Source organism: Brachyhypopomus gauderio, chromosome 14 (assembly GCF_052324685.1).
Source record: "Brachyhypopomus gauderio isolate BG-103 chromosome 14, BGAUD_0.2, whole genome shotgun sequence".
Taxonomy (NCBI): Eukaryota; Metazoa; Chordata; class Actinopteri; order Gymnotiformes; family Hypopomidae; genus Brachyhypopomus; species Brachyhypopomus gauderio.
This window is the reverse complement of record NC_135224.1, coordinates 10231357-10258065: the sequence shown is the minus strand read 5'-3', so window position 1 is coordinate 10258065 and position 26709 is coordinate 10231357. Positions and strand designations below refer to the sequence as shown.

The 26709-nt window shown below is 39.9% G+C and overlaps 5 protein-coding genes across 10 annotated transcripts; 1 reads left to right on the top strand and 4 right to left on the bottom strand.

Annotated features, from left to right (window-relative positions):
• Positions 1-819: 819 nt before the first annotated feature.
• On the bottom strand, positions 820-5536 carry her8a (hairy-related 8a). Of its 4 annotated transcripts, none has more exons than XM_076972759.1 (5): positions 4828-5536; positions 3498-3603; positions 3193-3288; positions 3009-3087; positions 820-2779 (listed from the first exon to the last, which is right to left on the bottom strand). In XM_076972759.1, exons 2-5 carry the CDS (start codon positions 3558-3560, stop codon positions 2286-2288), a joined length of 732 nt encoding a protein of 243 aa, XP_076828874.1. In that variant the 5' UTR covers positions 3561-3603; positions 4828-5536; the 3' UTR covers positions 820-2285. The 4 variants fall into 4 exon arrangements, with proteins under 4 accessions (XP_076828874.1, XP_076828872.1, XP_076828875.1 ...); XM_076972757.1 differs by lacking the exon at positions 4828-5536 and adding an exon at positions 4023-4364; XM_076972760.1 differs by lacking the exon at positions 4828-5536 and having other exon boundaries at positions 3193-3372; positions 3498-4364.
• A 65-nt stretch (positions 5537-5601) lies between these two features.
• LOC143475042 (lysophosphatidic acid receptor 4) lies at positions 5602-9896 on the bottom strand. 2 transcript variants are annotated; one of them, XM_076972755.1, is made up of 3 exons: positions 9548-9896; positions 8938-9015; positions 5602-8205 (listed from the first exon to the last, which is right to left on the bottom strand). In XM_076972755.1, the coding sequence occupies exon 3, from the start codon at positions 8158-8160 to the stop codon at positions 7159-7161; it is 1002 nt and encodes a 333-aa protein (XP_076828870.1). In that variant the 5' UTR covers positions 8161-8205; positions 8938-9015; positions 9548-9896; the 3' UTR covers positions 5602-7158. The 2 variants fall into 2 exon arrangements, with proteins under 2 accessions (XP_076828870.1, XP_076828871.1); XM_076972756.1 differs by lacking the exon at positions 8938-9015 and having other exon boundaries at positions 9548-9895.
• A 963-nt stretch (positions 9897-10859) lies between these two features.
• On the bottom strand, positions 10860-12426 carry mblac1 (metallo-beta-lactamase domain containing 1). The gene is made up of 2 exons (XM_076972761.1): positions 11870-12426; positions 10860-11661 (listed from the first exon to the last, which is right to left on the bottom strand). The coding sequence occupies exons 1-2, from the start codon at positions 12269-12271 to the stop codon at positions 11395-11397; spliced, it is 669 nt and encodes a 222-aa protein (XP_076828876.1). The 5' UTR covers positions 12272-12426; the 3' UTR covers positions 10860-11394.
• Positions 12427-15751: 3325 nt separating this feature from the next.
• Positions 15752-18696, top strand: mpdu1b (mannose-P-dolichol utilization defect 1b). Its single transcript, XM_076973283.1, has 7 exons — positions 15752-15895; positions 16405-16470; positions 16570-16702; positions 17118-17203; positions 17339-17457; positions 17565-17675; positions 18000-18696. Exons 1-7 carry the CDS (start codon positions 15772-15774, stop codon positions 18120-18122), a joined length of 762 nt encoding a protein of 253 aa, XP_076829398.1. The 5' UTR covers positions 15752-15771; the 3' UTR covers positions 18123-18696.
• Positions 18697-24449: 5753 nt separating this feature from the next.
• sox19b (SRY-box transcription factor 19b) lies at positions 24450-26353 on the bottom strand. Of its 2 annotated transcripts, XM_076973165.1 has the most exons (3): positions 26205-26353; positions 25374-26033; positions 24450-25008 (listed from the first exon to the last, which is right to left on the bottom strand). In XM_076973165.1, the coding sequence occupies exons 2-3, from the start codon at positions 26006-26008 to the stop codon at positions 24762-24764; spliced, it is 882 nt and encodes a 293-aa protein (XP_076829280.1). In that variant the 5' UTR covers positions 26009-26033; positions 26205-26353; the 3' UTR covers positions 24450-24761. The 2 variants fall into 2 exon arrangements, with proteins under 2 accessions (XP_076829280.1, XP_076829279.1); XM_076973164.1 differs by having other exon boundaries at positions 25374-26353.
• Positions 26354-26709: the final 356 nt, after the last annotated feature.

Genomic DNA, 26709 nt, shown 5'->3' with positions numbered 1-26709 from the left:
TGACCCCATCCGAAATCTAGCATCTACAAGCATAAACGTATATATTGTACAGCTTGGTCCCCCTCACTTCAGAATTTCCATCTGCGCCGATGTATGTATACATGGTGTATGAGTGTGTGTGGGTGTGTGTATATGTAGTGTAGGCGTATGTATATGTATATGTCTGTGTATGAGTGTGCATGCGTGTATGTATATGTATTGTTTGAGTGTGTATGTGCAAGTCAATTTAGGGAGTTTGTTTGCTTGTTTTGGAATGCAACCACCAAAATCTTTACTTTTAATAGAAAAAGTAAAACAGCTGTGAACGATCTATTCTTTCATTATCCTGAAGATAGTGAGATCCTCTTTCCTGGGTGTGGACACACACCTCCTTATATTAAAATAAATAAATAATAAATAATAAATAATCCAGTGAACAGAAACTTCTCAGCTGTGCAGAACAATAAATGTTATACTAAATTAAGTAATCTATTATTATCTTATTATTTAAATTTCCGTATTTTAGTTTCATTAAAACTTTGAATTAATGCTTTATGCAATGGTAGAAAATGGAAAAAGAAATGTTATGTCATAATATTGTGCTATTACAACACACAGAGCCCAACATTTCTCACCCAAAAGTAAACCAGACATACTACATGAATACATGAAGATATAGAACAAATCAGCAAACCCAAGAGCAGATTATATAGAAATACTAATATATATATATATATATATATATATATATATATATATATATATATATATATATATATATATATATATATATATATATATATATATTCAATTGTTCTGTGTCTTACACAACATCAAATAACCTGCAACATTTCCTGATAGTGGTTTATAGCTCCAAATTTCAAAGTTCTTATTCCTGTATTGCACCTTAATAGCAATACGTTTCAATATATGACATAACCACACAAATGGTAAGCACTTGTTTTATTAACAAAAGCTCAATATTTTCACCCTCTGTTAGTAAAGATTATTTGAGAAACATGCGTAAATGTAAACCAATACAAATAACATGCTATCAATTCTAGTTTTATTGTCTTTTAATCTACTTGGATTTGACTTTAATCTGAAGAAACAGGTTTTTACTGTTTCCTCAGATTAAAATTCTCATCATATTCAATAATCATACTTCATAAGAGTTCAGTCAGTGAAACAGAAACATCTTTGAACCAATGATTCCAAATTCCAACATGTGCTTTTAATCCTATATTTATCTGAGTCATTTAACATTCTGCGGTCTTTGTGTACTTTTGCAGCATAGAACACCCAGAGTGAGCTTCACATTCATATTTTCTAACACATTTGCTACAGTTTGAGAAATTATACAATCAACCAGTAGGTGGAAGCACCTATTTACTGATCTCAGCTCTGGTACTGGAGTCAGGATCGGCCTGCCTGTGGCTACTTGTATTTACATAGTAAAAGGAGTGTCAAAGACAAAGAAAGAATAAACTTTGACATTATTAGGACTTATATGTAGGGCTGGACGACAAGCATATCAAAGGGGCTACAGTGATAATTTTGCAAAATTGATTATTTTTTTCACCTCACTGCCACAAGCCCACAAAGGATCTTGTCATTCTTATAAAAAAAGAGCATCATCATTACCTGCTCACAATCAATTTAAAACGATGCTAAAGAAAATGACATAGCTCAAAGAAATAAGGAACTCAGTTCAGTCGCTTCAATATGAGGTACCAGTTTCATGCTCTTCTTGTAATATACAAGAATTAAAAGTATTTTCTTCAATCCTCTCCTCCACTTTCTGCCACTCTAAGCACCGTCAGTCAGACATTTCGCATGAGGTCAACACATCCATTATTTTGTAATAGAAATCCTTTGCACATAAACCCACCCCAATTTATGAAATAACAAAAACAAAACATTAAAGAAAGAAAGTACCATACAAACATGCAAAGAGACTTCTTGCAATCACACCAAAGTAACAGCTCAGTACATACAAGATAGAAGTAAGATTTCTCCCACACATGCCCCCATTCTGAAGAAGTAACCTTGGCAACAGTCTTTCTTTGTTTTCCAATCTCCAATTAAACACACACCATTATAAATCAGCCATACAAAATAGTGCTTGAAATGATGCCACAAAACCCCCAGGGGTTCTGAGACCTACTATTATTCCATGACCTCTCTGCTCTCAGAGTGAAACGTCCCAGCACTCAAACATCCCAGGAGAGGAGGATGTAATGGACACTATTAGGGAACAGTGGAGGCAGGGGGGCAAGGAAAAACTGGGGGAGGGTTACCCTCAATCACCATGGCCTCCACATGGAGGGGTTACCCCCCGGGAAGAAGGGGGGAAGGGCCCCCGCGTGCACTGGAGGTTGGGGGGAGCGTGACCTAGGTGGGGAGGGCTGTTCCTGGTACCTGATGCCGCCCCCCTCTCTGGGCAAGAGAATTCTGGGAGAGCAGTGAGGGCTGCTGGGTGAGGGAGGGGTGGCAGGAGAAGGAGGGGTGTGGAGCTGGACAGAGCGGGGCTGAAAGGAGGCAGGAGGGAGGGGGGACTGGGAAGGGGAGGTGGTGAGACTGTTCTTGGGGGCAGTGTTGCCAGCATTTCCTGTGGCACCATTCTCTCCACTGATCTGGGGCAGAGCCTTTAGGAGATGGTTTAGAAGTCGGGCCCCCAGGGATTTGTCCATGCCAGCACAGTTAAGGAGCAGGTTATGCACCTCATGCATGCACTGGATATAACCACTACTGTAACGGTGGCGGGATTCAAAGGCCATGCTGGGTCCCTGGCTACCCGCTACAAAACAATGCAGAGAGATGATGGAAATCAAGACTCTGAATTATGCATTATAATTTGTGCATAATTTAACAAGCAATTACAACAAGAACGGAATACATAGAGCATAAAATTTTGTAAATGCAACTGATATTGCCCATTTCTATACTACATGCTTTTCTTCTTCTGTTTGTGTAAAGTTCAAATATAAAATTTAAAATGATACCACAAATCTCATCAAAAATCTCACCTGGCCCATGAGTCCTCTGAAGACCCTCCATGTGTTGCACAGTTATTTCCAGGACATCTGCCTTTTCCAGCTTGGATTGCTTAATAAGGCAAAATGAAAGCGTTTTACTGTGCATCATGGAAGCCACCAAGAGGTGGGTTGTGTGTGTGAAAGCAAGATAGATGGCGTGTTAGCGGTTACTCACATCCAAATTGTAGGCGTCCACCATGATACCCTTGAGCTGTTCTAGGCTTGAATTGATACGTTCTCTACGTCTCTTCTCTATCAGTGGTTTTCGAAGCTAAAAAAATATGATGAGTCTGGAGATTACTGTAAGAGCGCGCTGTGAGTGCAAGGTTAGCTGCGGCATGCAGATCACGTGATGCTACAAACAATACCATAACAACGATAATTATTTACTTGCTCTGAAGTAAAATAAATATTGAACGGTGATACTGCAACGCTTTCGGTCCAGCTGCTATTACAAATCATCGTATAAGATAAATCTACCTTTCTTTCCTCTTTGGAGTTGAAATTCTTCTCTGATCCATTGCTGAGATTGGAGGCAGTCATGTTGGGTGCCAAACACAGGGGTATTTCTGAAGTAAAGCTAAAACTTTCGAAAAAGTACAGTGACGCAGTGAGGTTACTCTCTCGCCTCGTTCAAATGATGTGGTTTATGGTAGTGTTGGCTTGCAGGTAGGCTGCAAAATAGCAGCATGTGACCTCGTTTTAAACATGTGCCCATTGAAACCTCCCCTTCAACCACCACCCATCACAATTAACATGAAAATGTATGGGTGCTTTTAGAAACACACTTTCCCACAGTCCCGCCGGTTCCACGCTTCTGCTCGAGTTGCCAAGTGACGCACGAGAGCGCAGAGCTCTGAAGTCTGATAAACGGCTAAAACGTTTTGATAGATCACTCAGATTACTTTTGCAAGTGACTCCCGAAGAGCTTTATATTATGCCTATAAAATACTCTTTGCTTATTTTAATAAGTGTGTGTGTGTGTGTGTGTGCGTGTGTACATACCCGACATCCCAAAAAACTAAGCAAACTTTTTTAGAGAGTGCAACACGGTATAAGATGGCTGTAGGACGCCTGTGCATTAAGAAAAATAAACACTTTAAAAAAGTGTTTGAACACCGAGCGAAATTGTCTTTATATTTATCCCTTTCTCTGTTCACTACGATCACACATCCCCTCCCCAGTTTCCCCATCCTTTTGTACTCGCTTTTGTCTCTGGAACGGCCACACTCCAGTGAAGCGCGCTAAAACCTCTTTTTATTCAGCTGTCCGGCCGTAATGACCCACAGTCAGCAGAATAATAGACAAGGTGCCAAGGCTATAATTGCAATCTAAAAGCATTTAGATCGGCCTTACTTTTCTTTTTAGCATTTTGCAACGAGGATATGTCATCATGTCATATATATATATATATATATATATATATATATATATATATATATGCTAAAAAAAAGTAAGGCCGATCTAAATGCTTATATATATGCGTGCGTGCGTGCGTGTGTGTGTGTGTGTGTGTGTGTGTGTGTGTGTGTGTGTGTGTGTGTGTGTGTAGACAGAGAGAATGGTGTGGACTACTTGAGAAATAGCAGCTTCCCGTTGCCTGTCACACGATAAGCAAAATAAAACCCGCAACACTGAAAAAGCATCTTGTTCAGGATGGTAAACAGATAATCACTTTCTTAGATTAACGATTAAACTGCAAAACAGCAACCAGTAGAATTTTTAAGTATATGGTTAGGACGGTTACAAAATGTGCTGATTTGTACGTCACATGAGTTCATAATGGAAACTTCACACTTTGCTGACTTACACATTTCTGGACAATGGTGCGCGATACTGCCTTTCACCAGAAGTCTTTGGGTGGATTCCTTACATCAAGACACATAAATTGTTTATTGGTTGTGTCATTGGTTAAGATCACTTAGAATTTGACAGAATATGCAGAAAGACGAGCTTTAAAATCAAGGGAATTACTGTCACAAAGGTCCCAAATAAGTATACATTTTCAGAATTTAAAGCGACTTACAAAAGTGCTTTTATTAAACTACGTGTCTTAACAATATCTTAAATATTAAAATATTTTTGTCACCATTGTACAGCCATATGCCTAAAATGTCATAACAATAAATTACCAACAGGTCTGTCAGAGGTTCTGTTCTTACTACTGCTGCAGTCTGATCTATTTTGGGCAAAGTTGGCGCTACATCGTGGAAATGAACCGTTTCAAAACCGTTCGTGCTCGGGCACTTCTTGCGTGACCTCAAAAATGGAAAGTCTTGTAAAGTACATCAGTCAGCAGATGAAGTTCGGTGGACGCACATCAATAATGGGTGATATAAAATGAAGATCATTTTTATGTCTTTTTCCAATAATGCAAAAACTAATCTTCAACAAACTCAGCATGCATTCTTCACAATTCAGGTTGTTTCATTCTGCTTTACATGGACGTAATTTTGATTTCAAAAGTGGGGGGACATGGATTCGTCGCTATTTAAATATTTGATGTTAACCGTAAAAACTGGGGGGGGGGGGGGGGACCAAAACCGGCTTTTGAAAAAGTGGGGGGGGACATGCCCCCCCCCCCCCCCATTACGTCCGTGCTGCTTTAAATAATCCATTTCTAAGCAGCAGCAAAGCAGACGTATCTTGCTAATCGTGTCTGTAAGAGTTGGTGGGTTTAACACAGCTAAACCCATTGATCTGCATTCTGAAACCTTGCACTGAAGTGCAGCATATTATTTAATATGCGTGTAGGAGTCCAAGAATGTGGTGTAGGCGGTTGTGAAAACCTGCCTCAGATATCAGAAAGGAAGCTAAAAATATATAGAAACAGGAGAGTTCCTGCAGTGGCAGTATACCAAAATAGTTATTTGACTGCATTAAGAGTCATTGTTTAAAACATTGTGTAACTTTTTGCCACATTGTGATTTTTTTGCCACATTAAGTAGTGAAGGTCCTAATTTACTATGCACTCAGTATACATTACGTTAATTTGTTTTTAAATGAACTAAGAAGGCTGGTTTTGCTAAACTGACTAATGGTGGTTTACATGATCTTTAATGCAATAAGATGAAATTACACAAAGACTTTACATTCACCACCCACTAACTGGTTGCTGTGAATGTGACAGTATTATGTCATATTTATAACACAAATACACTTGAGTTCATCTTTGACTTTTTATACTGATGTAACCCCCCCCCCAGAATCTAGCCAAGATTCTGTTAACACCCACACCGGACATACTTCACAAACACTGACCCGCAAACAGTCACCCACATATTGATTATTGCCTTTAGTTGTTCCCAAGCACCTGTTTTCATCACCTAGTGCTTAGTATTTAGTCTAAAACTAAATACTGCTCCAGTCTAGAACCAAACTCACATTAAGTCTACAAAGCTTTCTGCTGGGCTTTTTTTTAACATAAGATGGTGTCAGACACCAAATAAACCAAAAGTGATCTTAGGGGAAGAGTGAGCTATCATGGTGCAAAAGTGTTGCAAATATCACCTAGACCCCTATTTCCCCTATGCCCCTAATTTGGTTGTCACAACAACCAGTGTTTTTGCACTAGTTGTTGTCACCTCAGATGTGCACTGTGATGTGGTCAATATATATTGCACTGTAGTCCAACTGAATTTTCAGAATGAATCATCTTTGCACCATGTTAATAAGTTGTCACTTTGTATCAACAGACACTGTACTGTCACCGATGGTTTGCTCATTTTGTCATCTAGACCAATACGTTTGTAAAGCTGTTTTGTGTCAATGTGTGTGCTACATAAGTGCGACATAAATAAATTTGTCTTTGACTTTGAACTGTTCTTTAATCCACAGCTATTTTTTTGTACAATTTCATGTTTGTCTTGTGTATGTATGTATATGACAGGCCTTTGTGATATTTGTTGTTAAAACTGTATCGCATTTCAGCTTTGCACTAAGGAAAAGAAGCACAGCTCATACAGCTTTCACAGAGCATACGAAATTAATGGTAGAATGAAACTGAACTTTCAGGTCAGTGCAATCCTGTACAGGACTGCAAGTGAAACTCCTTTTCTCAATACACATTCACAACAATGACAAAGGCAGTATGTGGCCATTACAAATTTTCAGTTTCTGCCCAGATCAAATGCATATTACATTACGTATTGAGAGGCGGTCTGGACGAGGTATTCCCATCAGAACTATGACTGTTCATGATCCACATCCTCCGAACAGCAACAATGTCGACATTTTTGCGGAACGTCTCTGTGGTAAAGTAGTAAGTTAGTGGGTCCAGAGCTGCATTCATGCAAGCGATCATCAGGCTGTAGTGGTAGCCAGACAGCACGGAGCATGGGAAACTGTTCTTGTAGTTTGCATAGACATGCGCCACTACCAACATTAGATGATATGGAAGAAAGCAGGAGAGAAAGACAGCCAGGTTAGTGCCAACCATCCTCTGGATCTTGCGAATGTCAACCAAGTCAGCCATCTGAGATGCAGTGCTTTTTCTAATGGCCTTCAGAAGGCTCCAGGAACAGATCGACATAATCACCAGTGGCAACGCAAAGCCTACCGTTAGTGATGAGGTCAGGGCAGATATTTGTACAGCATATTTTGGAAAACCATCAAAACAATGTGTGTTGTTGTTGTTTTTGTCCTTCTGGATCAGGTAGGCAGGGAGGCTAGCCCCTATGGTTAGCATCCAAATCCCCAGGCACACAAATGGTGCTTTTTTTCGAGCTTCACGTACTCGGGGAGACAAAGGGAAACAGACAGCCAGGCAGCGGTCAAGGCAAATGCTGGTAAGCAGAAAGATGCTTCCGTACATGTTGACTAACAGTATGAGACCAACCACGTCACAGATCCTCCGAGTAAGTTCGACACCACAGTGATGGACTATCCTGAAAGGAAGCGTACAAACCAGAAGAAGGTCCGTCAGAGCCAGGTTGGTCATGTAGACCGTGGTTTGTGAATGCAGCTTGTTGAGGCAGAGGAAAACTACAAGTGCCATAATGTTGAGGGCTAGCCCTGTTACAAAGACCAGAGCATAAACAACAATGAACGTGATGTTTATGTTGTTGTGTTGTGTGGTGTTTATCTGGGGATATGTGAGACACTGAGCAGCTATGCTATCCAGGACTGTTGAGTCTAAAGGCATTGTTCCTCTTTTGGGTGGTGGTGTCCACAGCTGTCTTCCGGTGAGCTGCAAGAGAACATCATATGAACATAACCTACAATGATGATGTAGAAACTGCAGTAACACTAGCAAATGCATAATTTAAAGTAACTACAACACACGCTTTGTCAAAAGTGCCAAAATAGCAACATGCTCTATATTTACAAGCAATAGAATAGCTGAGATTAGTTGAGATTTTAAAACAATTAAAACCTCCCTGATGAGGTCTTATTAATCCCATCTAAAAGTAGCACTAGTGAAAAATAAATATCAACAATATAATAATATTGCATTTTAAAAGCTATTTTATGTGTTTTTAAATATCCTGTGATGACACTAGGACACTTCTGCACTGTACGACTCTTTTATGTGGTGATAGTTACTCAGAAACACTCTGTACCTAAGGCCTCAACCATTGATTCTTCTGCACTGAGTTATTTAATACAGTCTGCACCATATCCTTTGTGGATGCACTTAGCACTTTATTGCAATATATAATAATACACGTTAAGTTTACTGATGTGTGTGCGTGTGTGTGTCCAGGTTGTTTAATGTTTGTGTAATGTTTGTCAAAATAATTTTTAGCTAAAAAATAGCTAAATACGCCAGCACTTTTATCACATTATAAATATCTACCAGCCTATGCAATTAGTCCCCATTAGTCATCTTAATGACATAAGTTATTGTTACTGTTTTATCACATCATGCACACACCTGGCCTTAGTGTTCAGGGTTATATATATTTTTTTTTTTACTGACCCTCCATACTCTGAGTCAAAGGATACTGACAGATGTGCATGAATTGCTCCATCAGCAGTGACATGTACTCGTGCAGTGCTACAAACCACAGAAACGACAGTGTCAAACTATAAACATGCTTCTGGCCATTGCCTCAATCACTTCATACTTCCTCATATGCCTACAGCGGTTAGATCATCTTGATCCGAGAAATTTAGTTGCAACAAATATTTTAGATGTGTGCCAGTGTGATGTGTGTGAAAATTAAGAGCACCTTATTGTTTTAAGATTTACATTATCCATTCATTAATAATGCATTGAATCATTTTTTTGTTTGTTTGTATGAAACTTATCAGATTAAAATGGTATTCTTGAAAGGATCTAATAAATTTGTTCAAGTGTGGAAATGAGTTAGTACAACCTATTTCAGTGTTGGGAATTCAGTATCTATATCAAGCCAAGCATTTCCTATTCATCCTACATGCAAATACATCCCTTAGGTCTGCTTTTATAACTCATCAAAAATGATACTCAGCTAGATTAAAAAAATTAATGACTTGTTTTGCTAACTTTACTACAAACTATTTTTGATAAATAGCCCTAAACAAATATGAAGCTTCTCGACACTTGCCTGAAGAATATTCTGCCAATCCTGATTCAAGAGAAGCTGTGTGTTGTCAAATGTCTTGTAATTTGTCTTCAAGCCATAGTGAGAGCAGAAACTCGATGTCCATGACAGCTCAGGAAATGCTCAGAAGTGTGATGCATCTGTGTTTTGTCTTAGACGTTTCTTTGAGCTTCCTTTTCTTACAGAAGACATGACCGTTAACAACCACATATCTGAATATGGCCTCTGCCGCTACATAACCCAATCAAACAGCAGCATCAGGGCTGGGGCTGTTTATGAGGCTCAAAATGGCTCGATCAGAATTCAGAACAGCTGGAATACACTCATCATATAAGACACACACACCTGCCATGCAAAGAGTACAGACCACAAAAGGCAAGCAAATGTGAAAGTGCTGTAAACGTGGTTGCATCATACAGTGTAAATCCACAGTGATGCTCATGACCTAGAAATATCTTCTTTTTTTCATTTTGAGTAAAATGCAGAAACTGGAACTGAAGGCCAAAATGTTGGTCAAAAAGGCCTTATTAACACACATAGACAATGTAGTCAACACATATTGTAGACAACGCATAATGAAACAGTCCATTTTCCCAGAGAAAATTGAAACGTTATACAACTGTATAATTTCATTACTTCAAATGACAATGGTCACTGATATGGGTAAAAAGCTATAAGGTCATGACCATGATGAATGCCTCTATTTAATGCAGTCATTGAAGGAATTTCTGGTACAGCCTACTGACACATTCTAAAAACACTTGATGATAGGCACATATGAATAAAATCATTTATTGCACTGGTTATCTCACTGCCTTGCCATGATTTGGGAGAACCAACAACAACAGGGTTGATTTGCACCATTGTAATTAATGTTGCTGTGTAGTTACCACCCAACGATACCACCTTCAATGCCACCTGTTAGGTCCTAATGTGATGTGTATCACAGTGTGGGCTACCTCAAGTAGGGCTACACAGTGTGCTGAAAATATCGTTAAAAAAGTCATCAAAATATGAGCAAGAACAAAACACGCAATGCTCAGCAGGAGGGAGAGACCCAGGACAGGAGGCTTTGTCTCGGGCCACATTTATTGTCTTTTCCCTTCAACTTCCCTAATCAGTAGTGCTGAATCAGATCTCGACTCACTCCAGTCCACTTGTGTCCACTCTGCATTCGGATATGAGACTGGAGTCATTCTTCCCCAAGTAAAATTATAGTTAAGAAATATGGCACAAGGTGTCAGAGAGGTGTCTTTTTATCCATTCCCTTTTCTCATTTACATTTAGGGCATTTAGCAGACGCTTTTATCCAGTATATATTCAGTTTATACACACTTTTTATTAGACCTTGCAGTAGATGCATCTGATTGATGACAGCATACGGCAAACAATATGCACAAACTGTGACTGAGCCGGCACTCTGACAGAAAAGGGGGCAGCCTACAGCTGAATACCCCTGAAGGTTAGTTAGCAGGGACAACCACCATCAGTCCACAACACAAGGTGATTCACAGACCCTCCAGTACCTGCAACCCCAGGCCGAGAATCACACAAGCTGTTAGTGGCACCAAGTGCAATTTTTCACAGAGCAGCTAGAACAGATAACAGTAAACGGCACAAACTAAACCATTTGTAGCTAGGTTATGACTGGTAACAGGAATATTTGAGGTTCTCTTTAACAGTTTCTCTTTCTTTTTATACAACAGTGGTAATTCTTTATGGCTTGGTGGAAGGCATTTTTGTTCCATTGAAAATCCTTTGAAGTTCATGATCAGCCCTAGTCAGTAGAAGTTTCTATGAATGCTGTTATGCTGTATTATCATGCATTCAAGTGAGCATGGTTCAAAAGTCTAAGACTTTTCTGTCAGATTTGTCTTTGGTGTCCTAAACACCTTGAATACAGGCCCATGTCCAGGAATGATGACGTCAGCCATCCTTAGCGCTGTCTGTCTGCTCACCTCCTGCACCTCTGGGTTCTCACTAAGCTCCTTCCAAGAATCTTCATCGTTACAGCACTCAAATAAGTCTCCAGCAACCAGAACTGTTCCCATAGTTCCTCCCTTAACCAGAACACTGACATCCCGTCCTGTATGGCCTGGGGTGGGGATGATAGACACCTGGTGGTTAAAGAAAATTAATGCTTTAACAAAACAGTAACAAAAGATTGAATTCAGTTAATTTGATATTGTATCATTCAGCAATTAGCAAACATAAACATGTGCAGGGCTGTCTTGAAGCAAACAACGTGATTCTATAACCAGTAGCAAATTCGCCTGAAATAATGACAACGAATTAAGTATACTCGCATATAAACCCCATCCTTACATGATCATCAATCGGGTATGGCTGCCCCTCAGCCAGATGATTAGGGAGGTACCGGTCGCCCTGGCTAATGTCACACCCCACGACCACTGTTGCACTGGGAAACAGTCCTAAATTGCCCACGTGGTCGGAGTGTCCATGGGTACACACAACCAAAGTCACATCGGCTGGTGTCAGACCTTTATCCTTTAGCTTTGAGAGTAGAAAGTCTCGGTCCCATGGACCTCCTGTGTCCACTAAAATCCTTTTTGGTCCAGTTAGTAAGGAAATAGTGCCGTCGGCCCGAAAAGAACCATCTGGCTCTGCAAGACAGTAGCCTTGTTTCAACACGCAAATGCAATAAGGTTCGCCAGAAATGTCTACGATATCGGCACACTCAGTTTTTCTGACGGTACACGTGTCCATTATTAATTGCACAACACATGCTCGGGTAGTGGCTCTGTATAGTTTTAGTTTTTAAAGCTTACGAATTTAGCTAGCTAACGTTAGCGTTACACCTACGGAGTCATACAAGGAACAAATCGCTAGGTTTATGCAGCGTGCACTATGGAGAGTTTGCGCCATCTTCTGTTGCGCACTAACATAGCGCCTTTATTTCTGTGTTGACATTATGATTTCACTGCCTGACCTTGGAGGTATGTGCTCAGGAATGATATCATTGGCATTACGGTACACTATTAATTTGTTTTGTCATGTTTCAGAGACCACAGTAATGTACAGAGGTGACATTCGATTTTGGAAAAAAATTAATTGATTTAATATTCTAACTAATGAGGTTACTTTGCCTTGCACATTACGAAAGTGCTACATGTTTAGATTTTTGCACTGTATTATGTGGCTTATTCATGTGCGCGTATTTCAGTTCTGCTAATGTATCATTTATTGAAACTATATAACATGTTAAATTAGACTATAAAATTCTCACTCTCTCAAATTTGTGTACTTGTGTGTAGATATATTTAAAATGTCATTGACTTAATATTTCCTGTTGCTCTAGAAAACTTTTGTGTATTTCACTACAATTTTTAAGATCTCTACATACTCCCTAATTTCCTTCGGGATCAAAAAAGTATCTATGAATCTCTACTCTACTCTATACATACTGAGCTACCCAGCTGCTATACATGGATGGCATGAAGCCATCAAGGACAGCAGAGTAGGCCCATTGTGATAGGATGTAGCAATCACTAGCAAGATTAGGAACAAACAACATTCTTTAACCGCATTCATTGTCTCCAGTGAACTTTGCACTATCACGATTACATCTCCAGTGAACTTTGCAATGTAACCATAATTAGATTTTCTGTTTCACTTACTTATCAAGGTTTACTACCACACAGCAAGATTCCTTTTTATCTGCAACGAGATTATTTTTGATGTATATTATTATAAGATTAAAAACATTGTGTGATTTGGGGTCATTTTGGGATAAATCTTAGTAGTACAATGATTTAGGGAGATATGGGGATGAGGACACAAGATAGCTCATTTATTTATTATCCTAATTTACTAAAGCAAGCTCCTTTTGAAAATCTAGAATTTCTCTTTAAATCATGTATACATCAGATTGTGTCTGTATAGATCAGATTGTGTGTTGGTATCAGATAGATTTTCATTACAACTTGTTAAGTGAGACTAGAATCACATAATATCTCCTGATTTAAAAAAGTTGTCCTAAAGGTCTGTTTCAATTTACCTTGAATTTATATAGTAAAAAATCAAGAGAATTCTAATGTCCTCCCTCTGATTTTTCTCTCAGGTGATGCTTCTGGTCAACCACCACAGTTTGTCCTCAAAACTGGTGTTAAGATCACCAGGTCATGCACTCTGAACCCTGGTCTAAGCCTACCCTTAGTAATGTAAAGGTCATTTGGATTCCTGGACTTCTTTCAGCAGCTGCCTTATACATTATTGATTGGTTTCAACTATCTCTCTCTCTCTCTCTCTCTCTCTCTCTCTCTCTCTCTCTCTCTCTCTCTCTCTCTCGTGTATTCCAATTAGAACTTTGTTTGTTTGTTTGTTTTCATTTTGGCTCTTCACTCAAGTCAACTGTACCTCAGCATTTTCAGATTAATATTTATCTACCTCATCTTAAAAAAGAAGAGGAAAATCCACTGATTCAGACATACTTTATTGGTAGCCTAAGAGTACAGAACCATAGACCAAACTCTCAGAATCTCTGGGCCTGCACAGAACTAACCAAACTCTCAGAATCTCTTGGGCTGCACAGAACTAACCAAACTCTCAGAATCTCTGGGCCTGCACAAAACCATATACCAAGCTCCCAAAATCTCTGGGCCTGCACAGAACTGTATACCAAACTCTCAAAATCTCTGGGCCTGCACAGAACCATATAACAAGCTGTCAGAATCTGTGCATCTTGAGGTGATTAGAGTGTATGAATATTATCAGGAAGGTGAGGTGTCCTGTGATGCTAAGAATAGCTTTTAGCTATTTTAGCTATATTTTAGCCATATTTATACGTTCATACAGATCTTTGAAGATGTACTCCTCCTTGTGTTTGTGAATACAGACTCCCTTACTCTGTGACAACAACAAGCAGTGTAATATATATATTATTTACTTGCAAATGTCATTTTATTGTTTTTAAACGTATATTGGTCTTGCTCATCTTATTTTATGATTGTAATATTTAAAGGATAACTTTCACTGTTTACCAAAGACATTTTATAAAATTCTCAACAAAGTTTCATGCCATATCTATTATCGCCTTTATTAATTTACATCTATTATTTTTACATTGATTATTGGAGATGAGATGAGACTGGAGATGAGAATCCACTGATAGTTGAGCCTATGATACAGGATTTATGGACACATCAAGCTACAGACGTGGCTGAAGTGGAGTCCAGCTTTAGTGGTGCTATATCTGCTGTTTAAAGATGATCTTGCTATTTAGCAGCCTCTGAGGTGAATGTTCAACATGCACATATAGCTGCTCATTATATTTTAAAGTACAGCTGATTGAGAGGAACCAGTTGAGGAGGTCCATGCAACTCATTCAGATACCATCTGGTCAGCTCCCACTAGAGCTGTTCCAGGCCCGGAGGCCAAACTAGGACTTGCTGGAGCCATTGTATCTCACAGCTGGCTTGGGAGCAGCTTGATATCCCACAGGAGGAGCTGGAATCTGTCACCGGGAATAAAAACATATGGACTGATCTTTTCAGCTTGCTGTCTCCACAACCCTCACCAAGAAAAGTAGGAGTACTATGATGGCGATGGCGACAAAGATGATGATGAAGATGAGGATGATGATTATGTATTGTGTAAACCTTGACAACCTCATATTTTATGTAATCATCTTCAAGGCTTCCAATAAATGTGTTTTCTTCTATTCACATCTCTTTGAATTTATTTTGGGACTTTTTTCAATAATTGGGGAGGACATCACAGGGCATCAGTACAGCTTATTTTTAACAAATGAAATCCCTAAAAAAGAAAAACAAATCTTAAACTGTAATGTTACAGATTGCACTGTATACATAGGTCTTTTTGCTTTCTGCATTCATAGTCATTACCCTATTACCTATACATTTTGTAGTATTATGCTTGACGTTCTATTAGTCGGTCTAGTAGTTCATGTCCTTCAGGGACATGATTATTCACATTCAAAAACTTCAATAAACACAAGGACATGGAACAATACAACAATGTGGTGACTACTAAAAAGGATGATTCATAACACAGAGAATACATAACACTTTCATTTGCCATTATGATGCATTTCTAAAGCTGCTGATAAATATTCACTATTACCTGCAGTTCATGACATGAACAAAGCAAACGGAACAAAATAACAAAAACGATTTCCCCAAAGAAGCGGAAGAATTATAGTGCTGCACACAGGAGTGACGTCACAGTCAGAGGTCACAGTCGGCAGAATGGCGACATCCGAGGAAGTCGTGGCTACATCCTTCATGGATCCTCTTAAAGAGATTCTGGTTAATTATTTAATGCCAGAAAAATGTTACGATGAGTTTTTCCTCAACTTTAATTTTCTGCATGGTACGATTGACAATTTCTAACTGTACACAGAATAATTTAAATATAGACTCAAAGTTGTTTGACGTGTCATTGACTGTAGGTAGATAGCTACAATTACTGAATTAACTTCTAGCTAAAATATCTTCTGACCTAACAAAGTGAAAATGTCTTAATATAAGATACTCAATTTATGCGGAAGTGATCGACGTGTGAAGTGCGACAGATTACGTCGCTTGGTAACGTTGGTTGTCATCGATCTGTCACGCCTCTTTCCCTTGTCACAATTATACAGATTGATTGATTATAGCTGACTAGCTAGTGAGATTAATATGTTAGACATCATATTTCTCTAAAGTGGTAATTTCTTTAAATCAAGACGCAAACGTGTTTAGTTCAGCTAGCTAGCCGGTGTGTTTTTGCACAATTTTACATTTGTGGATTTACACAGTGCTCTTTCTCATTGGATGCCAAGGTCTGGCAGTTTTCGTTGATTTCATCTGTGTTTTAAAGAGCTTTTATACTCCCCACAGTTGCCTGTCTGAAGATAGTTATAAGCAAGGGTCTGGGCATTGGCATCATTCTTGGCTCCGTACTGGGTAAGGAAAAAAACTCCAGTCTGTCTACTGTTCTATTTTCTCTCTGCACTATTTTCAGCTACATTTGGTGTGAAATGTCTTCATTTTTCTTCTCCACAGTGAAGCTGCCTCAGATATTAAAGCTGATAGGTGCCAAAAGTGCAGAAGGTCTGAGTTTCAAGTCTGTGCTGCTCGAGCTGTTTGCAATCACAGGCACCATGGCCTATAGCATTGCCAACAGCTTTCCCTTCAGGTAGGCCTGGGTGCATGTCCACATTAAAGTGTTGTGTGAGCACTGCTGTGGTATCTGCTTAGCGGCACAGAGGTTTTAAGCAGTTTGTCATCTTGCTAATGTTTTGTCATGTAGCAACTTTTAAACCCTCATTTTGTTGTTTCATTGACTGATGGTCAATGACACTACAGGCTCCCCACACATTTCCTAACTGCACATTTGCCTGCTGGGGATTTCAGTCCTACAGTACACACACTATGATCCAGTAGCCTAAAGATACGTGCATCTGGGTTATCTTATGGGTTTCAATAGGTTTTAATACTTTGACATCTGTGCAGGTGCTCCTGTAAATGAATTCAAAATACATTATTTGTGCTGCATGTATTGTGACGTTACTTCTCGGAAGTGCAGGGTTCATTGTGTTTCTCATCCACAGTGCCTGGGGTGAGGCTTTATTCCTCATGTTTCAAACTGTTGCAATTGGGTTTCTTATCCAGCATTATAGTGGCAGCACCATCAAAGGTAAAATGCACACAAACAGTGTGTTTGACATAAATGAAATTGCAATTAGCAAGTTATGTTGATCATCAATTGCAAAAAATAACCTGTACCAAGACTAATTGCTTATTTCATGGTTTGTGTGGCTTTTTTATGCAGGATTGGGATTTCTGGTTACCTACTTTGTCCTTGTAGCTGTCCTCCTCTCTCCTCTCACTCCCATGGCTGTTGTCACTACCATGCAAGCCTCTAACATGCCTGCTATAATCTTTGGACGGGTATCAGACCACTATCTATAGGCTCACTTAGTGGTGGAATTAATCAGAATCAAAAGATGATGAAAGGTTTGGATAATTTTTTCCTTGAATCTTCTGATTGTTTTCAGCTGATTCAAGCAGGCACCAACTACAGTAATGGCCACACAGGACAATTGTCGGCTATTTCTGTATTTCTGCTGTTTGCTGGCTCCTTGGCCCGAATATTCACCACAGTACAGGTGCGCTTACAAATACAGTACATCTAATATTTCTCATTATGAAATAAAAAGGCACTATACACTTAAGGTTATTCAACCTAATTCTAAACATTTTATTTATTTTAAGTATACACACCAAGTGAAAATTCTTTTTATTCCAGGAAATGTTTGTGCTTTTTTTCTAGAAGAATAATCTTCTATGCTAAATATTAACGATTTTGTGAGAAAGTTACATTGTGTGATTGCCTCATTAGATATCAACAAGAGAATTGTAGTCCAACCAATTACAGTACTGTGTTTAGTTTTCAAATCTGCCTTCTTTTTATTTTTCATGGGTTTCTGTAGGAGACGGGGGACTCCCTGATGGTCGTCACCTTTATCATCTCATCGTGCTGTAATGGTCTGATCACAGCTCAGGTCCTGTATTACTGGAATGTCAGCCCAGCCCTCAAGAAGAAAACTGAGTAAACCGGCTGCACAGCTGTGAGGAACCAAACGACTCGTGCCTCAGTATCTAAATATTTTTAGTTTCCTTCTTGCAACAGCTTCTTGAATCTATATGTAAATTTGGATCAAAATCAGTGTGAGTGAATTTACATATCTGAGGTCAGTTGTTTAAGACTGAGGTTCCACTGTTGTGGAGAAAACTTTTAGCCAGTGAAGTGTGGTGATATCTGTATGCTGTTCTGCATACAGATATACATCTCTTCTCACATTCATTCTCTAAGGACACTGTTGTGACCTGAACTATAGGACCAAAAATTCAAAGGGACCTTCTATGTCTAAAATTTGACATTTCCACTGACTACATAAATTCATAAGTGACCATGTATAATCTGTTCCAGTCCTTTCATGAATTCCTTATAACTCAGGGAAAGTAACACTGTCTGTCTATGTTTTAGAACCTCTAAAGCCTCTTCGCACTAAACATGTGTTTTAGACTTCATCGCTGTCTGATGACTTTGCTGTATGAATGTAGACTACTCAGCAGAGTGCTGAAGTTGAGCAAAATAAACAAAAACGTGATTTTGGCTTTTCCTCACCCCTGTTTACGTGGGAGAGTGTTGAGACTGAAGAGGTTTTACGCAGTCAGGGTGAATGAGAAATATACATATATTTATTTATAGTATTTATTTTTATTTTGCTGTTTATTTTACCTAAAGGTTTTTGTTTTTATTGTAGTATTACACATCCTGAATTGGTCATGATAAGGAAACACATTTTAGAATGTAATAGATAATATTTAAGTAATATCGTTTGCACTTTGTCCACCTTGTATGTTGCTGTTCTGATGGGTGAATAATGAGAGTTAATCAAATAAGCCAACAAGATAAGTGGCTGTAAGAACTGGTTTTTACTTTAATTATGGTTAGTTATTTACAAACTAGTTTAATGCTAACTTTGTTATATTGCCAGTAGTTTCATCTTATCAGTTAAGTTAAATCTGTATTGAGGGATCTCTGAAATTCAATTCAGTTTACATTCAAAGTGTTTCCAAAGCATGCAATCTAGCAGCAAATAATATAAATACAATTTCTGATTCAAAAGTGCAATCAACCTGAGGCTGGTTATATTGTTGCATAGTGTTGCATTCTGCTAAACAAATCTAAACAAATAATAAAATCTAGTGTGTGATTGTGTGAAATCATTTTGCCTGTAGAGGGTAGTAGAGTTAACTACTGCACATACTCCAAACTGCTCCAGAATTGTCCTGAGACAAGGCTTACATTTAATTCCATTCCTTCTTGTAAAGGTCCATGATGCTTCAGTGATCATACTTTAATTCAGATTTGATCTAATGCCATTTCATCAGGAGTTACACTGGGTACTACCTTGGTCAAATTAGCACACAGTTGATTTCTGATTTAAATTAATCTTATACCATCTTTATAAGAGACATGGTAATAGTTGATTCTTCAAATCAAATGTAAAAAAGAAATGGTGAGGGGTTCCCTTCTAAAATTAGAAACAAAAAATCAAAATAGTTAAACAGGTGTTTGGAACACACAAGGTCTGATAAACTGCTGTTATCACCCATGTGCTCCTGGGAGGTCCGCTCCTGAGAGCTCTTCTCCGACGGTGGCATCCGTCGGCCCTTCAGAACTACAGCTGTTCAGATCTCTTCAGTGTGTGGTCCAAGTACTTATCTCTCCCTCCCCATTCTGAGAGAATGCATATTCTTCATTCATATCTTTTAATCAATGAAATGCACCACTGCCATACCTGTCTGGGGGTGTTTGATGATAACAAGGCTTTCGTGTGACAGACCGGTTTGTCAGATTTTTGGAGTTCAAAACAGAACCACTTATCTTCCGATTTGAGAGCAAAGAATTAAAAGGCTGTTCAAAAAAACAACCTAATGCCTAATGTATGAACTAATAGATTAGGTATTTACCCTGTCAGCATTTTTTAAATCTTACTATTCAAAATTTTTACTCCCCCTCCCTCCTCTCCCTCTACCCCCCATCCTCCCTGCTGCTGCCTGCTTGGTGCAGGACCAGTCTCGCCCTGGGTGTGGCTCATTAGAGTTAGTTGTCAGTCATTCGCACTTGGCAAACACTATTAGGTGCATTAGCCCTGCTGTAATGTACACATTGCAGCCACTCAGAAAGGTGGGCTCTGACCTCATACCCACCTGAAGCTGCAAACCTCTCTGAAGTCTCAGCCTCTATACACTTTGGGAGTTAATCTGTCCATCACATGCAATGGCAAGCAAACAAAAAAAATCTCACTTTAGCGCTTGCACGTTGACAGTGGTGAGTGGTGAGTGTGTTTTAGTGGGTTGTTTTATTGGGTTTTCAAAAAACAATTTTAAGTTTTACGTTGTCTCAATCAGAAACTCCTCTGCGTTTTTATTTCTGTTGATTCTGGGTCCTGGATATGTTCACTTTTAAGATATAGTAACAGTATATGTATTTTGGGCCAAATACACTTTGGCTTCAATGATCGAGCTGTCTCACAGACAATGTTCATCAAAGTGGCAGTGTATCATCACCTTGCCAGGAGAGAGATAAATGAATAGCTGATACTTTTGTGTGGCTCTGTGCCAGGCGTCTGAAGTTGAGTCGATATGTTTCAGTGACGAGCTGGAGCCCGTGTGTCTCACCTGATCACCAACCGTGTGAATAAAACAGGGCCAATGAAGCGATTACAAACACAACCTAAGCACCTCGCCTACGTTAACTCAGCAGGCTATGCACATCAATCTGGCAGCAGCGAAAATGTTACCCTTGACAGCTAATGTTGAGAGATTTGGCAGAAACGTCCCTCCCTCTGTGAGGAAACTCCTCTGTCATTCTCTTTGAATTTTCTGCATAAGAATAGACAGTATCAAATATGAGACACAGCTAGATCAGCCCTTAAAAGCATCTGGCCATTTGAACAGTTTTTAATTACCGCTGTCTAAACACCATATTCCATTTTTGACAACAGGTAGTGATAATAAGGTGGGTGGATTATCATACTATCCATTCTTGGCCACTGCCAGACACAACAAAAATTATCGGTCAGATCTAAGATAGGCCCCGCCCACGCCCCGCCCCCGCAGACCCGCCCTGTTATTGCGTGACAGGCGGTGCTCAACACTGGCGTGTGTGGGTGAGTCAAACATGCGTGTATACTGCGCTGGTGGCATTTCGGTCAACCGTAACAGCGTTATAAAAAAAGAAAAGGAAAAATCTTACACCCACTCACTCACCTGTGCGCAAACAACGTTTGTGCAGTCTGTCAACGTATTGTGCAAGTTTGTGATGGAGTAGGCTAGTGTGTGCTCTCGTAATAAAACAAAAGGCATATTCCTTAGAAAGAAGAATCTAGGAAACTCTCATCAGGTTTGGGCCTCTTAGGCCTGGGCGGTAGATATTTATCTACACGATTTTTTATTCTTGTAAGCATATTTTTTAAAAGCTGGTCATGCTGCTTTTCCTCGATAGTGTTTGCGCACAATTTTTGCTTTAGTTAAATCAATTCGATTGGCACATGGGTTATACATTTCGCTTGTCCTTGCGTGCGTGTGTGCGTGCGGAATGGGCGCGGCTTGCAGGCTTCCCTCGGAATGCGGGTAAATAATACGCGCCCGTCTCCATGGTAACACGTAATGTTTGTTTTCCTGGTATAGTAGGCATTTTGACATTGTACACCCAATCGGTCGTAAAACAGAACTTTTGATCTGAGAGGAAAAAAAGTTGTACGAAAGCAACTAAATGCAACTGCACGTTCATTGACTATTTTCCTACTCCTGTTTATCCCATTTATCACAACTTCTGCTAATTGCCATTATCTCCTACGCACTTCCTTACCAGCCTATCGAAACCATGGCGACGACTTGTGGAAGCCTCATTACCCGTTGCTAGGAGATTGCGTGTATTCAAGAAAATCCTGCAACCCCATCTCACCCCCACCTCGTTTAAACTACCAGCTTCTCCAGAAAACACCCGTCATTACACACCTTATGGTCATCCGAGGTTGTGTTTCTGCAACTGGCCTGCGTCATTATCGGCTAGAAATAGGTTAACTGAGGGGAGTCTGTCCAACAGGAGCGTGTAATAATTTAGTTTTTTATCTTAATAAAGTGACTAGGGCAGGTTGCATCCTGTAGGACTTGTAGGATTTTGCCTGTGGTTGTATCCTAGTATTTAACGAGGTACACTAAGCAGTACATTGGTGAAAATAAGAGAGTTGATGGGCATTGCTCTTCTGTTTTAAAATGAAAATACATCATCTGCATCAGAGACATGCTAGTCGGCTGGTTGTACGAATCAGAAACTTTTTTTAAAAGCATAAAATAGGACAAAAATGTAAAGGAGTCCCCTCTATAATTAGAAACATCAGAAATCGAAATAGTTAAACAAGGATGCAGCTCTCGTAGGCCTATTGCTCCGCCCCTCCCCTTGGCCTCCGATTAGCCGAAGTGGGCCGTTTTATTACCATTATAATGGGCCTAGTGGATCGTCGCGAAAGGGTTAACCCCAAGTTGGAGAGGAGATGACGGCAACACTAATTTTCTGCGCAGCGGGGAGCGCTAAAAAGGGAACAAAGCGGCCGGGGAGTGGCGTTCTGGATTCGGGGGCTTTACTGTGCACACCTGCGAACTCAAAAGCATCGGACAATATGCCTCAGAAACGGCCAATTACGACCTACCACCCGCTTTCAGCGCGAAGAAGGGCGGCCGTGCTGAGGACAAGGACGGAACGCTTCTTTCACAGATGAAATTTTAATAGTTTGGCCGAATTATTCGACCCTTTATTCGGAGGTCACCGAACTTCTCTGAAAGCGGGCGAGAGTCCGCTCATCTTTGCCGGCTGAAGAAATGCTCCACTGCATAGTCGCATAGTTTCTCAAAAAGCATCAGTACTCAACGCATCTTAAAATCAGGACTAGTTTAAACCGAAATTCTACCATATAAAAAGTTAATAAAATATGAAAACTTTAAAACTCGTGTTAATTGTTGTCTAAATGGTAAATTAAAGGTTTAAGATTGATAAACTACGTTTATCTACCAAATTGTAGGGTTATAACTAAAAGACCAGTGTTTCTTTAAAGCGACAGATTCGGACAAAAGACAACCGTTGTTTAGTGTTTGTTTTTATTTACATTTAATTTTTTTAAGGTTTTTTGTTTATGCAAAAAGACCCTTATAAGGGCCATAAAAGGTTCAACTGTACAAAAGATTTACAAACATTGATGCAAAAGGACTTTAAAATGACATTGAAACGGCAAGTTGCATACGCACTTGGATGGCAAATGTAAACATTCACTCATTTCATTACTTTAATATAAATTACAACGTTATCATTAGTGACTACTAGTTTCCTAGCCTAAAACTGTACCGAGAACACTAAAACGCTAGGCTGTAGACTTTAGCAAAACCGTAAGGAAAAAATAAATCTGCAAACTGCTTCTCTGGCCGAAGGAAAAAGTTATACCCTCCTTTTATAAATTTTATAAATCAGAAACGAGAAGGAAGCGCACCTTCAAATTGAGAGGGTACAACACTAGTTTTGCGGCAATACTTGGTATTGACCGGATGGTAAAGATGAGTGCATTCCGATTGGTTTAAAAAAATAATTATAGGGGAAGTCAGTGCTAGAGAGACATTGTAAAGATTACACAGGGACACATTGTACAGACATGTCATTATTACTTTAGTTTCATGTTGAAATACACTTTACAACTTTCTAATGTAATAGTACATAAAGTCAGTGTCTGGCTTGACTGTGCTCTAGTAAAAGGTACTCTTCATGGTATTAAAAAAATTTAAAAATAAAAAAGGTTGAACGACATTTGCCAATATGAGATTGTTCCCTTCCAAATGCCATTCTGAAAAAAAGCAATTTAATAATAAAAAAAATTAAGTTTCAACATCCCAAATGAAACTGAAGAACCACAAAGTCAACTTCAGGCCATTAAACTCCACTAGCTTTACAAACTCCACTGCAGTCACCCACTGAATGTTACATTATTGTAAAAGGCACTAGTAGATTCAATCAATCATTCAACGTGGAAAGATCAACCATCCAGTCGACCAAGCAGTTTCAAGGAGCTCGGTGGTTCACACAGCAAAACTTGTTTATACATGCACCATTAAAAGTACAGTGTTGAAAGTCATTAGCCATCAGGATAATGACTGTCTGGCATGATTTCAACATGTCTATCTGTTCAATATCTTGGTTTCATTTTTGATCGTGATTGGCCATCAGTGCACAGATTATTCCAACCTCCACGTGAATTGCACAGAGGCACATGTTCTGAGATTCTGATCCTAAGGCAAATGTGTTACAATATGATGACCCCCCCCCCCCCCCCCCAGTTAAAATATGAATGCTGTGTACAAGCGCACATTATGAATCCCACAGACTTTAATATGAAACTGAGACACTCCTGTGGGATGAACCTGCAAGCTGCATTAAAAGTATGATCCTGGGCAGAAATGTGAAGCTGCATTTAAACCTAGAGTTAAAAACAATAGGAAGGTCAGAAGAGGTAGAAAATGATCTCATGTGCAACAGCTGCTCAGAACATTCATCAAGGGTCCATACGGATTACTCGCTGCATGGCAAACCTATGTAATGACTCAGCTGAGCTAGTTCCAGTCATTTTCCTCCCACCTTATATGTGCGTGAGCGGCACAGTGCTGCCCAGATAGTGCTGCTGGACACTAGGGTAACCTCTCTGGGCCGCAGGGTCCCCTACATCACCTGCAGGGATATACATGCTGATCATGTCCCTAAGGTCTCCCTGAATGGCCCCGCGATGGTGGGTAGCAGCTCCAGTGGGGGAGTGGGGCAAAGGTTCCGGCTTGACCATGGACATTACCGGGCTGGGTTGCTGGGGATTGCCGCTGTATGGCATTGGGCTGGGGAGAAGATTAGAGCTAGATTAGAAAGAGAGTCACAAGTAGTAGAAGAATATTTAACTGAACCCCAAAGAAGTTTTGCATCACCATAAAGAAGAAAAAAAAAGTGGCGGGGTCAAACGTCTGTATAAATACATAATACATTGCGGGAAGAAAACATTTTAGTAAAACGCGCCATTTTGGTAAAAAGCCTACCATATAAATTAGGATTTTTTTTGCTTTCGTTTATTAGTCTGTGGGAGATTTCCTTTAAGTATCCGATTTAAAGATAAGCGATGATGCACCAAACTCGTAGGCCTTTCAGTTTGTTAAATCGAACAAAAAAAATCTGATTACAGAAAAAGTAATGAAAAATAAGTGCTTACCTATAAGAGTTTGCGCCATTCATGTAAGTCTGTGCTGCTGACATAGCCGCAGGGTAGGGGAGTGCAGACAGGTCGTAGCGGTGGAGCTGCTGCGGATAGCCGAGAGCCTCGCTCTGCATGCCCGCATAGGCTCCCGTGTGACCCCAGCCGTAACTCTCCATTCTCGGGCTCCCACCTTGTCCCTGCTGCAACAGGTTGCCGGCTGAGAGCGGGTACTTACTCATCGGGTTGTCCTTTTTCATGAGTGGTTTGGTTTTACGGCGAGGTTTGTATTTGTAATCAGGGTATTCCTTCATGTGGACGGCCCGCAGCCGTTTCGCCTCGTCGATGAACGGGCGCTTCTCCGCGTCCGTCAGAAGTTTCCACTCCGCACCCAAACGTTTGCTGATTTCGGAATTATGCATTTTAGGGTTTTCTTGTGCCATTTTCCGTCGCTGACCTCGGGACCACACCATGAAAGCGTTCATAGGCCGCTTTACCTTATCCATTGGATCCGCGCCTGATGAGTAAGCGGATTTCGTACCTGGGTGCACGTTTCCAGACGCACTGTCCGGGGACATCACTTGGGTGTTCAGATGGGAATTCTGATGACCCGACGACGTTTTCAGTTCATGTTCCATCATGCTGTACATCATCGTTGTCTTGCCGTAGTAGTGAACTCTGCGCGTAAAATAGTCGAAAGTGTGATTGTCCAGAAGAGCCTCAAATCAAACAAATGCGACGCAGGTGCAGCTTATTGCCGCATGTTTCCCGGCGACGCGTTTGCCCGACCAAAAAAAAAAAACTTAGCAAACTCACACAAAAAACTTCCACGTGTCATAAAACGCTCACCATTACAACACTTCGAGTCTCCAGTGCGCGCAGAAAGATTTTTTGAAAGAAAGAAAAGAACTCAAACGAATCTATTCTGTTCCAAGTACAAGTATACGAGCCCACTTGTTGAAAAGTGATTGACTCTGAATATTAACTGGGGGACAACAAAAACACTCTCCCCCCCACTCGTGGTTTTAGGGAAAATTGTGTTCCTGGCCGGACCAATCAAAATACCGAGACGCAGCTACTTTACATGAGCCTACAGCAGGGGTGTGGCGAAAACGCACTTGTTGCTTCAACTTGGAGAAAGCGCAGAGAACCGCGCTTTCCTCTGAGCGAAAAAACCCGTTTGGGACCCTTTATACATCGGATCTAAAGAACCTCTGCTGATATTTTATGACGTTTCTATATTTCGTTTTTATCTGTTGTCTCCATGATATTATTATAGCTAGTATAACATCAGTTTATAGCATCACTGTTTTTTTCTTATTCACTTTTAAGTATCTTTTTCACTTACCATCAT

Coding starts and splice junctions, on each gene's coding strand:
- sox19b (XM_076973164.1), bottom strand. CDS start 26,008: ATGATGTACAGCATGATGGAACATGAACTGAAAACGTCGTCGGGTCAT. Junction 25,009..25,373: donor AATGGCGCAAACTCTTATAG/GTAAGCACTTAT, acceptor TCTTCTCCCCAG/CCCAATGCCATACAGCGGCA.
- LOC143475042 (XM_076972755.1), bottom strand. CDS start 8,160: ATGCCTTTAGACTCAACAGTCCTGGATAGCATAGCTGCTCAGTGTCTC.
- mpdu1b (XM_076973283.1), top strand. CDS start 15,772: ATGGCGACATCCGAGGAAGTCGTGGCTACATCCTTCATGGATCCTCTT. Junction 16,471..16,569: donor CATTCTTGGCTCCGTACTGG/GTAAGGAAAAAA, acceptor TCTTCTCCACAG/TGAAGCTGCCTCAGATATTA. Junction 17,676..17,999: donor GAATATTCACCACAGTACAG/GTGCGCTTACAA, acceptor GGGTTTCTGTAG/GAGACGGGGGACTCCCTGAT.
- her8a (XM_076972757.1), bottom strand. CDS start 4,210: ATGGGGAAACTGGGGAGGGGATGTGTGATCGTAGTGAACAGAGAAAGG. Junction 3,604..4,022: donor TTAGTTTTTTGGGATGTCGG/GTATGTACACAC, acceptor CTTTTTCGAAAG/TTTTAGCTTTACTTCAGAAA. Junction 3,289..3,497: donor ACTCCAAAGAGGAAAGAAAG/GTAGATTTATCT, acceptor ATATTTTTTTAG/CTTCGAAAACCACTGATAGA.
- mblac1 (XM_076972761.1), bottom strand. CDS start 12,271: ATGGACACGTGTACCGTCAGAAAAACTGAGTGTGCCGATATCGTAGAC. Junction 11,662..11,869: donor CATACCCGATTGATGATCAT/GTAAGGATGGGG, acceptor TTTAACCACCAG/GTGTCTATCATCCCCACCCC.